At 32.8% G+C, this 16,458-nt stretch overlaps 2 protein-coding genes across 2 annotated transcripts; both read right to left on the reverse strand.

The window, feature by feature from the left end:
- Positions 1-1,040: 1,040 nt before the first annotated feature.
- On the reverse strand, positions 1,041-3,469 carry LOC111831460 (meiosis-specific protein ASY2-like). Its single transcript, XM_023785601.1, has 3 exons — positions 2,665-3,469; positions 1,887-2,596; positions 1,041-1,811 (listed from the first exon to the last, which is right to left on the reverse strand). The coding sequence occupies exons 1-3, from the start codon at positions 3,467-3,469 to the stop codon at positions 1,041-1,043; spliced, it is 2,286 nt and encodes a 761-aa protein (XP_023641369.1).
- Positions 3,470-5,444: 1,975 nt separating this feature from the next.
- On the reverse strand, positions 5,445-8,207 carry LOC17891763 (terpenoid synthase 25). Its single transcript, XM_006299161.2, has 7 exons — positions 7,944-8,207; positions 7,593-7,866; positions 7,119-7,497; positions 6,807-7,025; positions 6,562-6,694; positions 5,908-6,156; positions 5,445-5,808 (listed from the first exon to the last, which is right to left on the reverse strand). The coding sequence occupies exons 1-7, from the start codon at positions 8,205-8,207 to the stop codon at positions 5,515-5,517; spliced, it is 1,812 nt and encodes a 603-aa protein (XP_006299223.1). The 3' UTR covers positions 5,445-5,514.
- Positions 8,208-16,458: the final 8,251 nt, after the last annotated feature.

The following is a 16,458-nucleotide window of genomic DNA, read 5'->3' on the forward strand; positions in this document are numbered from 1 at the left end:
AATAAATCGCCTAGTCCACGATCAACGGACCCTTCGCCCCAGTTGCGGCGACCTGACACGTGTCATGCAGAAGGCGACTCGGCATTGGCCAAAGCAGCTGCATGCCAGTTCGCTCCCAATCGGTTGGATCCGTCTCCAACGCCCGAGCCTTCTGCTCCGCCTCGTCAAGCCTGAGAATCGCTTTCCTTCTCTTCGATTTTAGCCTGGCGACCTCTTCTTTTCTTCAGGCGAAAGAATTGCAAATCCCTGCACTGTTCTTGATAGAGGCCTCCGACCTACAAAAACAAAAGACAGTTGTTTAAATCCCCCGCAAATAGGACGCCAACATCCGCATAAACGGAACGGTACCGATACCTTCTTAACAAACGCCTCGGCCTCGTCTGATTCGGCTTTACTGGCCAACGTCCCTATGAGAAATGCCTTCACACCCGACGGTGTAAATTCAAGGCATCGCGGGATCCCCAGGATGGGCGGTGCATTCCGGTTAGCTTCAACATCCCGCATACATTGCTCGCAGTAGGCATAAAGGCTCGTCGGCATCGGAGCTATGCGCCCGAACCCAAAGGGAATCCAGTTTCTCGGGTGAGATTCCAGCAGTTTCAACTTATGATCGAAGGCCGATCTAATCTCATCAACAATGAGGAATTGTTTAAAGTACTGCGTATGTTTATCATACACGGCCTGGAAGAACTCCTCTAACCGGAGTTTCTCTTGTCGAGTAACTCGCGACATCAAAGTCATTGGAACCCTTAACGTCGGGAACAAGGGCATCCCACGATCAAGAGCTTCTTTCTCAGTGAAAGTCGGCATATCAACACCGGCGAACGGAGATGATCCATCGCTTTTGGATCCAAAAAAGAAGCATATTTCCACTTTCACGAATAAGGGGAATACAAAAAAAAAAAAAGTAATACTTCCGGTTTCTGAAGAAGTAGAAGCAAGTTGCCGAAGAAGTAAAATTGAAAAGAGAAAATGTATTACAAAAGGGCCGGCGGCCCATCCAAATTCAAGAGTCAAACAAATATAAAAAAAAAAGAGCATTAGACGACTTCAACGCCATCTTCAGGATTGCCCGGGTCTGAAGGGGGGTCATCATTGGTGTCAGGAGCTCGAAGGTCGGCCTGAAAGGCTGCAGCATTCGATCCATGTGGCTCACGGATAGATCTGGGAGCGGGATCCTCAGGCCGAAGAAGACCGTAGCCGAGCTGGTCCGGAGACATGTTCAGATCGGCAGAGTCGAGGACGAGATAGTCAAGCGCATCTGCAACCTCCTTGTACTCGACTTTCTTCGCCTTGATCTTGGCAATTTCCTCCTCGGGGATCTGAGCATGGCACTCTTTGACAAGCCTGTCAATCGTAGCCTCGACCCCAAGAGCCTGGTTCAGCAGGTCTTCCTTCGGACGAACAGTGACCTCTTGCTCGGCCAGGAACGCCTTCACCCGATCTAGGCGATCTTGGGCCTTCTTCCTCGTGCGCTCAACCACAGCCTGCCGATCTAGGCGAAGTCGCCAGCATTCGGATTCGCAGAATTGCTGAAGGAGCTGAAGGTCGCCATCGGCTTTCGCCTTCTCCGCAGCAAGGGTTGCATTCTCGGCCCGAAGGCCAGCAATTGTATCCTCTAAGGAAGCGACGACTCCCTCTTGAACCTTGGCCTGTTCCTCCAAGCCCCCCACTTGCTTCCGCAGCATGACCACTTTGTCCTGGGCCTCTTTGGCGCATTTCTCCATCATCAAGAAGGCGTGATTCGCCGTAGAGCGCGACTTCACCCTCTTTTCGTATTTGAAGAAGAGAGCGTTGCCATAGGCGATCGACTGGAAAAAAGGCAAAAACGGTGTTAGAATACGCACAAAATATAAAGGACAGATCAAAAGGAGCGATAAACAAACCTGCAACGCGGATCGAGTATAGTTCAGATAATCTTCCTTGAACTCCAGCTCGTCGAGGTCGGGCAGAATCTCCGAAGAAAACTTTAAATTTCGGCATAATTCTGCCGAGGCGTAACGATCGCCAGCTACGGAGCTCTCTCCGAAGTAGTCGAAGCAGAACTTGTCTGTCTTCGAATCCTTCCGAGTTAATCGGAAAGGATCGGAAGACTCTAAGTCAGCTGCTTCGGCCGACCTCTTACGGCTCGGCTGGTTGCCAGAGTCCAGAGCCACTCCCTTGCCTTTGTCGATTCTCTTCTTCTTTTTCTTCCTTCCGGCCGTGTCTCCTTCAGACAGAGCGACCTCGTGTTCGGCAGTTACGACTTCCTGCCCGGGAGCCTCGCCCTCATCTCCACCATCGTCTTCCAGATCCACGATCGCAGGTTCAGTAGGGGCGATCTCTCCTCCGGAAGCCGGTTCGACTACGGCGACCTCCATAGCCGTTGTTGTTGGTACCACGAGTTCGGCATCCCGAGCCTGGAGGGCGGTAACCGAAGTACCTGATGATTTGGCCAGCTCCTCTGCGAAGTTTGGATACTTTCTCGGGATCCTTCCCATCGCTTCTTCAACTCGCTCTCGGCTAAATTGGTCCCACACTCGATTCTCCCCGCTAAACAGGCTTGCCACAATGCCGGAGTACTCCGTTGGGAACGTAGAAAAGTTTCGGATGCGATCTGAACAAAAGAGGAGAAGTCAGGTCAGAACGATAAGGGAATTCAAAAGAAAAACGTAGATTAAGTACCCGGATCACTATTCCATCGTCGGCGTAAGCCAACAAAAGGATTTTCGAGTGAGAGGTAGTCAGCTCGGACATAAAAGAAACGTTTTTCCCAGCCTTTGAAATTGCTGACTCGGGTTCCGGGAATGACGTTCTGTTTCTCCCTCATGTTCACGGTGAAATTGCCGGCGACCCTGGATTTCTTCAATACCGTCATCTCCTCAAAGCACATGACGGGAACCCTCGTACCGACCTCAGACGCTAGGGTCAGTACTCCAACGATGTTACAAATACTGGCCGGAGCGAGCTGAGAGATCGCCAGTTTACGGCGATGAGTATATAGGGACAAGAGCTCGGGCAGAGGAAACCACAGGCGGCAGCGGGTGAAGTACATCTCGTACAGACAGATGTATCCCTTTGGAGGAGTCCACGGGCGTTGAGTCTCATGCGGAATCAGGATACTGACCCCGGATCTCCCCAAACCGCAAACGTCGAGCATCTCGTTGATGCTGCTCACAGTACTAGAGGTCGGAATTCCACCGATCTGACCTCTGTGGTCAAGGGTAGGCTGGATATCATTCACGAAAACGCCCGGTGCGGCAAAGCGATCCTCGCCCCTTGAGCGATCGGGATTAGAAGACTCTCCGGTTTCCATGGCGGTTGCAGCGTTATTCCTACCATCTCGGATCGGAATTTCAGTTAGCTCGGGAATGGAAGCCCGAACGGGGCGAGATGATGAAGCCTCATTGCTAGGACGGCGCATCGAACGAGTGTTAGAACGAATTAGTGGTGCGACCTCACTATCAGACGGAGAGTGCGATGTCGACATTGTCGGAGTAGTATAATATGACCGGAGAATTTAAAGTCGGCGGCGATAAGTTAAAAGAAAAAGAGGAGAGAGGGCAGAGCGAAATTTTACCTTTTGAGCAGAAAAGCGGAAATGAGGAAAATGAAAGGCATTGAGCAAGTATTTATAGAAGCGAGCGGGAGACAGACCTACGAAAAAATAATGATGACCTAGGCGACGCTTCGACTTCCGACCTATATGCCGCTCCATAGATGAGTGACGCGTGGCATCGTTTCCGAGATAGGCGACGATTCGGATATATTTGATTCGTTTCCCTCTTAGCTTAGGTCAGGCATAATTAGAAGTTCCATAATTCGAATGAACATTCGACCCATCGAACTGGGGGGGGACTTATTGTTGGTGTAGGAATTAGCACCAACGACATACCGGCCTAAACCAAGACGGAATCGAATTAAACCAATAAATCGGGGAATCCCGGTTTATTGTCCAATTATTGCAAAGGGTGCTTTATTCCTAAAATGGAATGGACGACTTCGGATCATTAGGGTTTCGCAAACCCTAATCGAATATTTATGATAATATCTTCCGAAAATCTAAGGAAGAGGAGCATTTATTGTAACCCTAAATCCCTCGTATAAAGGGAGAAGATGTCTCTATTCTAGGGCATCGATCATTTAATAGCAAAAACCCTAGTTCTTCATTTGTTCTTGAGCAAACCCTAAATCGTTCATTTCTAGGTCAAATCAATCCTTTTAATCCGTTTCAATTCGAGTTCTTGAGAGATTGTTCAAAGTGAATTTATTCTCCTTTCCTTAATAAATTCATTGTGTGAACCCTTGGTTCAACATGATGTTTTGATTATATATATATATATATATTATATTTTTTAAAATAATCAAATTAATGCAATTAAAGTTTTACTTGGAAAATGCAAAGGACAATAAATTTAGTTTCGATTGTGGTTCTAATATACACATTACAATCAAGATAAAAGATTTCCAGCATTGCGTTTCACTAACTAAAAGTAGAACTTAATAAATCAAAGTGTGGAGAGTAACACATAGTTGTACTTTTGATGAGTATTGGTAGATCTTCTTTAGACAGCAAGTTCTTTCCGTTTCCACTTTCGGCAAGTTTTAATCTTAATTTTTATTTTTCAACTTTATTCTCCAACTCCAAAACACACATAAAAAAAATAAAAAAAAATAAATATGTAATATATAACCCGTCATCATTACTTTAAATTTGCAAAATACTGATAAATGGTTTACTAAATCGAAATTCCAACGATGAGGAGACCAAATCTACATTTTAAATTTTGAAAATATAATTTATGTAAACATAGAAAAATTTAGATATTACATATAAAAGTCATATTGTGTATTATTTTTCACTTCATATATTAATCTGCTTATTTTAGAGATGATGGATAAAAATGCAAAAAAATAGCTACTTTGAGGTGTTTTGCACAAAACATGTTAACATACTCATTTGCCATGTGTCTATATTTGATGGGTGAAGTTATTTTTTATGATAATAAATTAAATAAATAAGCAAAATTAATAAAATGTTACAGTTATATGTAGATGCATGCTCTTATAGAACAAATAAATCAATGTGACAAAAATTTTAATAAATTTGAAGATTAAATAACTGAGACTTATGATTCAAAATCATGTTACTAAAATACAACCTAAAATAAACATAGAAATAATTACAATATACCAATTATATTATAAAAGCTTACCCTAAAATTACCTCATGGTTCAATAGACTTAACACATGATCGTGTGTGTTACTAACTCTAAAAATCCAACTTTCTACAACTACTCAGATTAATTGAATGGATGAATATTAGTGTAAATAATAAGTGGTATCACAGATATTTTTCTATTAAAAGTTTCATAACAATAAAGGTTATTTAGAAGCTAAACATTACTATTATTTGTGAAAACACGTATACAATGAAAGTAAAAGCATCATGGAAAGTGTCTGACTCATGGGAATCAAAATCCCATATATATATATATATATATAACGTTCCAACTTGTTATTGAGTCTTTACGTTAAAGGAGAAATGGATGCAGGAACAAAGAGGCAATAAGTTGTTTCATCTTTTGATCGGGAGCTGCAAATGTATCACCTTCCTTGTAATACAAATCTATAACTCGTCCAATGTTGATGACTCGAACCAGAATCTGACGAGGCACATCTTTCGAACTCATCAACTCCTCCATCATCATCTTATAACTCTCTTTCGCTATCTTACTCAATGCTTTCACGGCTGCTTCTTTGGTAACACCATATTGCTTCATGTAACAGTTGACGCCATTCGCCACCTCTCCTCTACTCATCTCTAGCTGCTCATTTTTTTTACAAACCCAAAAATAATATGTCAATAATATTGCAATGATCCTTGTTTATTATATGATTGTACCATTCGTAATTTTTATACGTACCTCGAAGGAGGCTATATCATTTCTGAGACGAAACAGAACGCTCAAAGTATGGATAATTTTGGGTTTGGAATCGAACCATTCGTACAATTGTTTCTCTTCACACTCTTCCATTGCAACCAAGCTGTAGGATACATAGTCGTCCATCGCCGCTATTTCAATCACAACCTCCATGTAATCGTCAAAGCTTGGCACATCACCTGTGCGTGCCCATCTTGCTATGGCGTGGTACGCTCTCCCCACACTCTTGATCTATGCTTTCAATATCCAACACAAACATTATATACCTAAGGATAGATGTTATTGGAAGATAGAGACCGGAGATTGACCGAGATCGATGGTCGATATGTCAACCCCAAAATATGGAAATCGAAAAGATATATTATTCTAGAAGATTATTGATAAATGTTAATATTGAGTTTATGAAGTTTAACATTATCACAATATATATTATTTATCCTGAAACTCTATGTAAGAGATTGTAAGTTGTAACATTATTTTCATGAAAGTCTAATATAATTCTTCCTTTAAATCTTTTTGTGTTATTTACTCTCATCAATTTATCATGGTATCATATATCTTTAGGCCCATTAATATATATATATATTTCTCAAAGAAACTAAATCTTGAATGTTTGATTAGCTGTATTATACGTACCTGATCTATTATCACTCTACAAGATCTTCCTCTAATCCGCATTTCCCGTTCAATTTCTTCCACAGTTTCTAACAAATTCAGGAAATACGTTTTAAGATAGTTTGGTAGATTTTCAATGGCGTCACGATCCCACCTGCCCATTAAGTCTATGCTTAGACAAGACGACATTAAGAACATGCTAATTAAGACTAAATGACTAAAGAGATAAAATTGACAACCGATCACAAGACAACTTAACACCATACTTTTGCAAAGCGTCAGTAAGACTTGTAGCTTCAGGAAGAGTGGCATAGGCGTCATATGTATCATCAATAACCGTCATGATCATAGTGAGTTTAGCGGCTATCATTCTCCCTAGTGAATATCTTGGTTCAAAAAACAATGCCACGGATCCCAAAAAGATCTCCACAGATCTATTCCTGATGTAAGGAAGCGTGGCTACAAAATCAAAGCCCTTCCACCATCTGCGAACCAAAATAGCTAGTATAACATTAATATATATATATATATAGAAGATATTTTGACGTGAATATTTGAACTAGGTACAACGGCTTTACTTGGTGAGAGATTTGAGCTCTTTGATGTAATGAAGCCGGCAAAAGTTGAAGTTGAGCTTAGCAAACTTGAGGAGTGTCTCGTCATGGCCTTCTTCTTTGTCGTAGAAAGAGATGTATTGTAGAGCGACTAATATCTCTATGCTGTGATATCGAGCTCTATACAATGCGTTTTCCACATGCTTTAAGAGATTGGAGCTTGTTCCTTGGTTTGTCAACGACTCCTCCAAGTGGTACCGCGTGAAAGTCAACGCTTCCTCCATAATATCTTCAGATAGTGTCCCTAGATGGGATGCTTCGTATAGTTGTAGCATCCCTCTAGTGTCCTTGGCTAGACTTTCCTTAAACTTTCCATCTTCACCTTTGAATCTATCAAACACATCTTCACCAAAACCCATAAATATGTCATGTTATTAATATATGTGAATAAAGAAAGCTTATTATAAAACACGTTTTTACGATCGATCTTTGATTTACCGCAGGGCATTTTGTGTCCGTATAGTCTTAAAACTTCAAACATGATTGCAATTGTTTCCAAATCATCTTCTTTCGAAATTAAACCATCCAACTTCCTAAAAGCCTGTTGTAGAATCTCTTCGATTTCGCTCTCAAAATAATGAGCGGTACCGAGGCTGATAAGCAAATGGATGAGACGGATCCTCACCGTGTCGTTGCTGTGAGGAGTCATGAGCATGTCTCTTACTTTAGGCTTCATAACGGATTCGATTTCTTGCTCAAGTGCTTCAAACTCCTACACTTAATATTTAGCTTAGTCAAAGAAATCTTTTGGTGCAACAAGAATTACCATCGGATAAGGACTGTACTTACTAAGTCATTGACGGGAACAGAGAGGAAGTGATCTCCCCAAAAAGATGGAGAAAAAGATGTCAATGGACGAGTACTCTCAAGATCGCCACTAGCCTCAGCTTTAACACAGAACAGGTTGTGCTTTGTATGTTTCTTTGAGGAAAGAGTTTGGTTTTTAATTAGTAAATGACGAGGAAATAGAGAGAAGCTGGTCTTAAGACAAAGATGGACGTTGTGAACGCTAGGGAGAGCTTTAGGGCCAAAAGTAATGCTTGATGCTTCCATTTTTGATAATTTACTTTGCTTTCTTAAACTCTAGCTACTGTGTTTTAAATCGACCATGGCCGGAATCTTATGGACAGCCTGAAACGTGCTCTAACTGGATCAATCATAACATGTATTAAGGAAGTTACTACGTAAGAGGAATCTTCAATTAGTGTTTCGTGCACATGTGATTTACAATGTCAACTTTCTAAAATGAATATTATACTGTACGTACGTTTTTAAACAGATGTATTAAAGTGCAAACTATAATGGGTGTACTCAAATAAATAAAAAATTAAGAATCTACACATGTTATGTTTTTAATTAGTTTTCTCTCTTGGCTATTTAAATTGGAAAAAGCTACCCCTAAGATAGATAACAAATATTTTAACACATAACAAAATAGATATCCATAAAATTTTAGAAAAACTTTTACATATCATTTATATGTTTTTTTTTCTTTTGTCATTTATATGTTTATATGTTTATATCATATCATTTATATGTTTCTTATGTATAAGTTAACATAACAGATGAAATATCATAATAAATTAACATATTAATATATAAGTTAGTTGATATCAATTATATAATAAATAATTTAACTCGATAATTATGAGTTTATCAAATAATTTATAGCGCTAACATAAATAATTTAACTATATACCTATGACGTTATCAAATAATTTATAATGTATAGCGGTAACATATGATTAACATAGTTAATAGCGCTAACATATGAATAACTATAAATAATTTAACTATATAACTATGAAGTTATCAAATAACTTATAATGTATAGCGGTAACATACAATTTATATGATACGCTATTTTTGCAAATATCAGTTTATTTATTTTTTGTTAAATCGAATTAGGGGTAAAAATGTAATTTCGATAGTGGTGAGGAGAGAGATCTAATTTTAAAATTATCACTCCTTTACTTTTTGTTTTCAGATCTTTTGAGTACCAATTTTTAACAAGCCCTGTATTAAATTACTAAGTTAAACTACACGCGTGTGATTTCTCTTTTTTGTTTTATTTTAATATTTTTATTTGTTTTTTTGTTGTCCTTTTGGGATTTGTATTAATTAATACAAACTATGAAAATTGTTACATAAACGATCTTACTATTGTTAATTCTTTATAATCTTATTAGATTAACGACTGAAAACGCCTTACTATTCTTTGAAAGACTATAATTTTGCACAACTGGAAATCTCTTGTAAACTTGACTAAATATGTATAATTTTTAATAAATCGTATTATTTGGGATTCGAATTCTAAACATTCGGATATTGAAACATTAACTAATCTTAAGTCTTGGCCAAGTATTTTAGACATTTTATGTAGATTTAGTAGACAGATTTATATAATTTTTCCCTATTTCTTCTTGTTCATCACCGCCCTCTTTAACCTCAGTTTTTTACTATTTTCATAACTTTTCATAAAAGAGTATCAACTTAACAATTTTAATCTTTTGGTCTTGTAGCACTAATGTAAACTAGCCCAGAAAAAAAATTATTGTAAATCCACTTCATGCTATTAGCTAAAAGAGAGACTACAATCCGTAATCATAAGACTACAAGCAAAAAGTCCAAATCAATTAGTCAAATTAATATCACTTGCTCAGAAACTCTCACGTTACAGTTCACATTTATCCGGATCGACCAGGCTCAAACATGCGAAGATGCGATGGTTTCACATTAAAATATAGGGAATTTAATGAAAAAACCCTTAACATTGGCCGGATCCATTTTTAAACCCTCAACTATTTTTTTAATAAATAAAACCCTGAACTAAAAAACATTAACAAATTTAACCCTCCGTCTATAAAAGCATACATTTTTACCGTTAACAATTTCGTATACTCTAGCAGAACAATAAAACGAAAACCAGTACGCATATTTTTAAACATATTACGATCACAACACAATTTTTCGATTATAGTATTCTGCAAATCCTGATGGAAAATATAAAATTTTCTCATATTTTATGCAAAATGCTTATTCTGAAACATATTTACAACAAAAAAAAAAAAATTGACTTACCACAATATTTTATAAAATTCAAACCAGATGAAATAGACATATGTTCTCTCAATACCTCACTCCATAATGGAGACTCGATGAGTTAATGTCATCCATCATTAAATTTAATTATGCGTCTCACCCTCGATTAACTCTGTGTTAATCGGCTATTAAACCTACTTTAGTTTCTTTTTCACTAACCGTTCAACATTTGGAATTTTGAGGTTTTAGGATTTCACGATTTGAGAGTTTTTTTGGTGATCTATTATTCGACGTGTGAACTTTTATGGAAAACGAAGGTTCTTAAGAGAAGGTTTGTTGTTAATTTTTGTATTTAAAAACTAATGCTTAGTCTTTTTTTGTTTCAGTTAAACAAACGTTGATTGCGTAGAAGAGATTATTACGGGTGTTTAGGTTTTTTATAGGTAGAGGGTTAAATTTGTTAATGTTTTTAGTTCAGGGTTTTATTTACTAAAAAAATAGTTGAGGGTTTAAAAATTGATCTCACCAATGTTGAGGAGTTTTTTCATTAAATTCCCTAAAATATATAACAATAGTTTTAAAATTTGGGTTTTGAACTAATTAAACCAATCTTTCGATTCCTTCTCATGGGCCTTCCCATGTACTAATAATTTTTGAAACATGACATTACGATTCAAAAAACATATAAATAAGGATTAATTGGGTTTTTAGTACATTTTTGAAACATAATTGTAGAAAAAGTACATTTACTATTCATTATTATAAAAACTAATACATTTTTACTATTTGGACACTATTTAAAAACCCCCTTAAATCTAATAACTAAAAATATTCATCAAAATATATTTGTTTTCTATAAAATTTCAATTACATAAAAATCTGTATTTTTTTCTCTATAATTTGATATGCATTTTTAAAAAAATAATTTCATATATTTTTCAAACAAATTTTGATACGCCCAGCTAACCTTATGTACAATTGTGTATTGATATACGGAAAATCGTCCGTACAACGGTCTATTTATACGTATAATTATATGTGTACATATATATTCTGGTCTATATATGTATATTTGTTTATGTGTAAATATGTTTATATGTAGTTGTTTCTCTTTATACAAATATTTGATGTACAATAATATGTTATTTTACAGTTGTCTGTCTGTACAGATATCTGAAATAGTAAAATTGTAATATTTTGCTATTGTAAATAGTAAATGTACTATTTTTATAATTATGTTTCAAAAACGTATTAGTTTGCCAACACACCCTATAAATAATGATCTCAATATTATTGGTTGGTTCATTAGAAACAAGACCAGAAAAAAAATCAACAAAAATGACTTGTTAGGACATTTACAGTATATGCTTTGAGGATAAGATCAGTCGTACATCTAATGGTAATTGTGTTTGCCAATTAAGAGGATGTGGAAGTCTTAACAATAACTAGGGATGGACCCGCACATACGTGCGGGGTTGGTTGCAAAAATTAAGTTTATCATAAAGTTTCAAAATATTTGCATCGACATGATAAGAGACTCGGATCGAGTGTAAACCGAATGAGTGATAAGTTAGAAATCAATTAAATTTATAAACTATCAAATCACATAAACCAATAAAAAATATTAAAAATTTTGAATAAAATAACATAAATATATATATATATATATATATATATATTTTTTAGGAGAGTCAAAACTGTTCACTATGCATGTCCTACAACAAATTGAAATATTTTGCTCCACCCACATGAATAAATATTATGTCTTCAGCTTGCCGTTACCCATAATTATTTAAGATAATAATTTTTATTTTCTAAATTAGCCGTTCCCTTTCTGTATACGTTATTTCTTGTCCCGATATTTGAAATATTTAAGTAATTTGAAACTTACTTTTGCTATTAAAAATTTTCATATTCTTGTATCATACCCGTCATTTGATATTTGAAAGTTAAAATTGAATTTAAGTAATACAAATTTTTTATATAGGCTTGTTTTTGATGAAAAATAGTTTAGATAATTTTTTTTTTTAATTACCCATTCCCTTTTTGTTCCCGTTCTTTCTCTCTAAAATAAGATCATACATTTTTTATGTAAACAACATCATTTACATATTTTTTAAAAACATAATATAGCATGTAGTTAACTAATTAAATTACTCGTTCTCTTTCCGTATCCGTTATTTTTTGTACTTATTTTTGTCAACATTGAAAGAAATTAGCTCATACGAGCCAAATATTTCTTGTCCCGATATTTGAAATATTTAAGTAATTTAAAACTTATTTTTTTCTATTTAAATTTCATATTTTTGTATCATACTTGTCACTTGATATTTGAAATTTGAATTTGAATTTAAGTTACCAAATTTTTTATATCGTCCTTTTTCATAAGAAATAGTTTAGATAATTTATTTTTATAATTACACGTTCCCTTTTTGTATCCGTATTTTCCCTCTAAAATATGATTGTATATTATTTATGTAAATGAAATCATTTACATTTCTTTTTGAAAACAATATTATATAGCTTGTAATTAACTAATTAACTTACCCATTCTCTTTCTTGTCCTGATATTTGAAATTATTAAGTAATTTGAAACTTACTTTTGCTATTTAATTTCATACTCATGTATCATACCCGTCATCCGATATTTGAAAGTTGAAATTGAATTTAAGTTTCCAAATTGTATATATCGTCTAGTTTTTGATGACAAATAGTTATATAATTTTGTTTTGTATTACCCGTTTCTTTTTTGGAAATTGAAATAACTATTTTTCCATTTTAATCATAATTACTTGATTTTATTTATTTATTTGTAACATACATTAACTGTTTAATTCTTTTTGTGGATTGCCAATGTTATATTATATGGAAAATATAATAATCATGTGATATGATTTCCTGAACTTTCTTAAAACTATTAAATGCTAATTCCAGATTAGTTAATATCCAGCAAGATTGGGCAGTTAATATATAATTAAATTGATGTTAATAATAACGAATGTTTATTTGACGATTTTATTTTTTGTCACATGTTATTATGGTTTTTTATTATTTCAAGGAAATATATAAATATCTTTTTTGCTATATTTTATTTTTGGTCACATTTTCAGTATGAAGATTTTTAATGTGAAAATAAGAGATTGTATGTGATACAAAATATTTATTAAATTGATTTTTGAAAAAACAAAATTATTGTTGATTTTTTAAAGATTTTTTTACTAAAACATTTTAATTATTTATTTAATACTTTATCATTTTAAAATTTTTTTAAGATAATATCAATTTTTTTTAATATTGCTCCATATTTTATGCTATTGTAAAATATATAACATATTTATTTTTATTTTTATTTTTCATTTTATTTTTCCTAAAATATCAATTTAAAACAAAATATATATGTGATGATTTTGTAACGGAAAATAAATATATATCATATCATAAGAGTTATACAAAATACAAATAACATAAACACTTGAATAAAATCATTAAACCAAATAAAAAATACTATAAATTGGATTTTATTAAATATTAAATTATTGTTTAAAAAATATCTCAAAATTTTTAATATGTTATATATGGAGATTTTCGAATTTAATTGTCCACTTTTTGGCAACAAAATTAGTATGATCCATAAATATAGATAGTTTCTGTTTTTTTATTATTTATTTTATAAAAATAATTGCTGTATTTTATTCTTTAAATTAGTATGATCCATAAATATAGATAGTTTCTGTTTAGAATAATCATTAACTAACTGTTTGACCAAATAGAAAATCATTAACTAATTGAATTAATGATAAGTTTTGTAGATATCTTTTGTGCTACAATTGGTAGATTGCTTTTTGAATATGAAAATTTTTTTATGTGAAAATAAGAAATTTATGTGATCTATAATGTTTATTCGCATGATTTTAGCAAACAAATATTTAATTATTGATTTATTTAAATTTTATTTAAATTTTTAAATTTATATAATTTTTAAAATTTGATGATATGATCAGTTATGTATATATACTATGTAGAATTTGATTAGTTGATTATTTCATATGCTAACATATTTTTTATCTTTTTATTTTTCTAAAAATTGTTATTTTTGTTTTTTAGATATATGATGATTTTTTTTTATTAGATTTCATTTTATATAAATTATTAATTTCGAAAGTATATTAAAATATTAAATTGATATTAAATATGTTTATGTATATTCAAAATAGATATGTTTACATATATTTAATTTGGAATTTAATTATCCACTTTTTATGGTAAAATATTATTATGATTTCCATAGATAGTTTTTGTTTTTTTTTTTGCTATCATTAATTCTGTTTGGCAACTGGAATATATTTCATGAATTTTTTTTTATAAAATTGGGGGTGTTTGGCTTCAAGTTGTCCTTCCCAATTAATAGTATAGATAATCTATACAAAAGATTGTTTGAAAAAGATTAGATAATTAAGTTTTTAATGCATTTATTTATTTTTAATAATGAATTTTGTAAATTTGAAAAAAAAATTGAATGTAATTGGTTGTTGTTATTAAAAGTTGTATATCATAAATAATGATATACTAGAATTTACCTCGTGGTATTATGGGTCTATTTTTTATAAATAATTTAAGTTAAAATCGGTGTTTAAAAAAAAATAAGTTTAAATGAGTTAGTATAGTGATATCTAAATATTAGTAATCAAGATTTTATTGGTTTATAGGTTTTGATAACAAACTAAATACAATATTACTATATCTAGATATCTTCAATATCTATTAGTATTGTTTTTAATTTTGATTAAGATAATAATAAATGAAGATCCGATTTGTGATTTCAGGTCGTAAATTTTAATTTTGAACTGACCCAGAATACATATTTACGAAACTAACCTTAATAATTTGAGATTAATAGTGTTTAAGATATTGGTTTTTTAGGAAATTACAAAAAAATTGATTTTAGCACAAAATGTACATAAAAATTGTATATATAGATTTACAGTCAATTTGTAAAAGAAAATAAGTGCAGCAAACAATAGAATATTTTAATATCTTAAGAAGTGCAGCAAGCAATATAATATTTGAATGCAACATGGTTATAAGTATTATAGGCTTACAAGTAAACTCAATATATCAGCAATCGAATGTCTTCTTCTCAATTTACACTTAGTTCTCTTTTTTTTTTTTTTTTTTTTTTTTTTTTTGTCTTTTGTCACTTCTCATATCATCATATACTCTATTCACAACATATATACAACATGAACTTCCATTACTAGGGACTGGGGTGCATCAATTAACTAGGGACTGGGGTACATCAATTAATGTATCATATGGTGTATGAAATGTAATGGTCCACTATTTAGTTTAATTTATGTTGTTGTAACAAGTAAACGACGTCCCAAGTTTTACCTTAATACACTAGAGTGGAACAGACACATATGTTGTATTGTGGTTTGTATATGAAATTTGATTAATTCTTATGAATACAATTAAATAATCAAAGATATGTATACAAAAGATTTATGGCGGATTGTTATCATAATCTTTCTATATGTATTATTCAATCTTATGATTGAGTTGAGTGATACTTTAATTCATAATAACAGGTTAAAAATAAGAGCTTTTTAATCTTAATTTTATTAATTACTTCAAACTATACTATCATATAAAGTTGTTTGAGTGAATCTCAATGTGACTTCACTTCTATCAATAAGTTATAGTTATGAAAATTATTTAAATAATCAAAAGAAAACGAATTAATAAAAAGTAAGAAAAAAATAAGAAAAAATTAAGAACAACGTAAGGAAAATATAAGCAAAACATAAGCTCAATATGACAATAATAAATTACAGTTTCAAAAGTATATATATATATATACAGTGTGAATCAAAATAACCATAATCACTTTAATTTCACATTAATTATCACTAACAAGTCATTCAACTATATGGATAACTAAATTATAACTCTACAAACGACTTTATTTAATAAATCAGTCTCGAAAAACGAATTTACCAGAAACTTTTCTTTTAGATCTCATCCTCATCAAATTGCAAGCTTTATCTATTTTAAATCAATCGACTTCATATTGTTGTTATAAAAAAAAATTCTTTTTGTGTATCTATCTTTAAATAAAGGGTTTCTGAAAAAATACAACTAAAATGAGTTTTAGTTCCCAAACCTAACATCACTAGGGTTTTTTCTCCTAAAATACAACCAAAATAATTTTTTCCCAAAAATATCAAAATACTTTTCTGCATGACTCACAACATGATATACG

The sequence above is a fragment of the Capsella rubella genome, unplaced genomic scaffold, assembly GCF_000375325.1.
Source record: "Capsella rubella cultivar Monte Gargano unplaced genomic scaffold, Caprub1_0 scaffold_3, whole genome shotgun sequence".
NCBI classification, from domain to species: Eukaryota; Viridiplantae; Streptophyta; class Magnoliopsida; order Brassicales; family Brassicaceae; genus Capsella; species Capsella rubella.

Excerpts from the sequence above, each read along its gene's own strand:
- LOC111831460 (XM_023785601.1), bottom strand. The coding sequence starts at position 3,469 with ATGTCGACATCGCACTCTCCGTCTGATAGTGAGGTCGCACCACTAATT. Across the intron at positions 2,597-2,664 it reads ACGATGGAATAGTGATCCGG|ATCGCATCCGAAACTTTTCT; the intron begins GTACTTAATCTA and ends TCTTTTGTTCAG. Across the intron at positions 1,812-1,886 it reads ATACTCGATCCGCGTTGCAG|TCGATCGCCTATGGCAACGC; the intron begins GTTTGTTTATCG and ends CCTTTTTTCCAG.
- LOC17891763 (XM_006299161.2), bottom strand. The coding sequence starts at position 8,207 with ATGGAAGCATCAAGCATTACTTTTGGCCCTAAAGCTCTCCCTAGCGTT. Across the intron at positions 7,498-7,592 it reads CGGACACAAAATGCCCTGCG|ATGTGTTTGATAGATTCAAA; the intron begins GTAAATCAAAGA and ends GTTTTGGTGAAG. Across the intron at positions 5,809-5,907 it reads ATGATATAGCCTCCTTCGAG|CTAGAGATGAGTAGAGGAGA; the intron begins GTACGTATAAAA and ends AAAAATGAGCAG.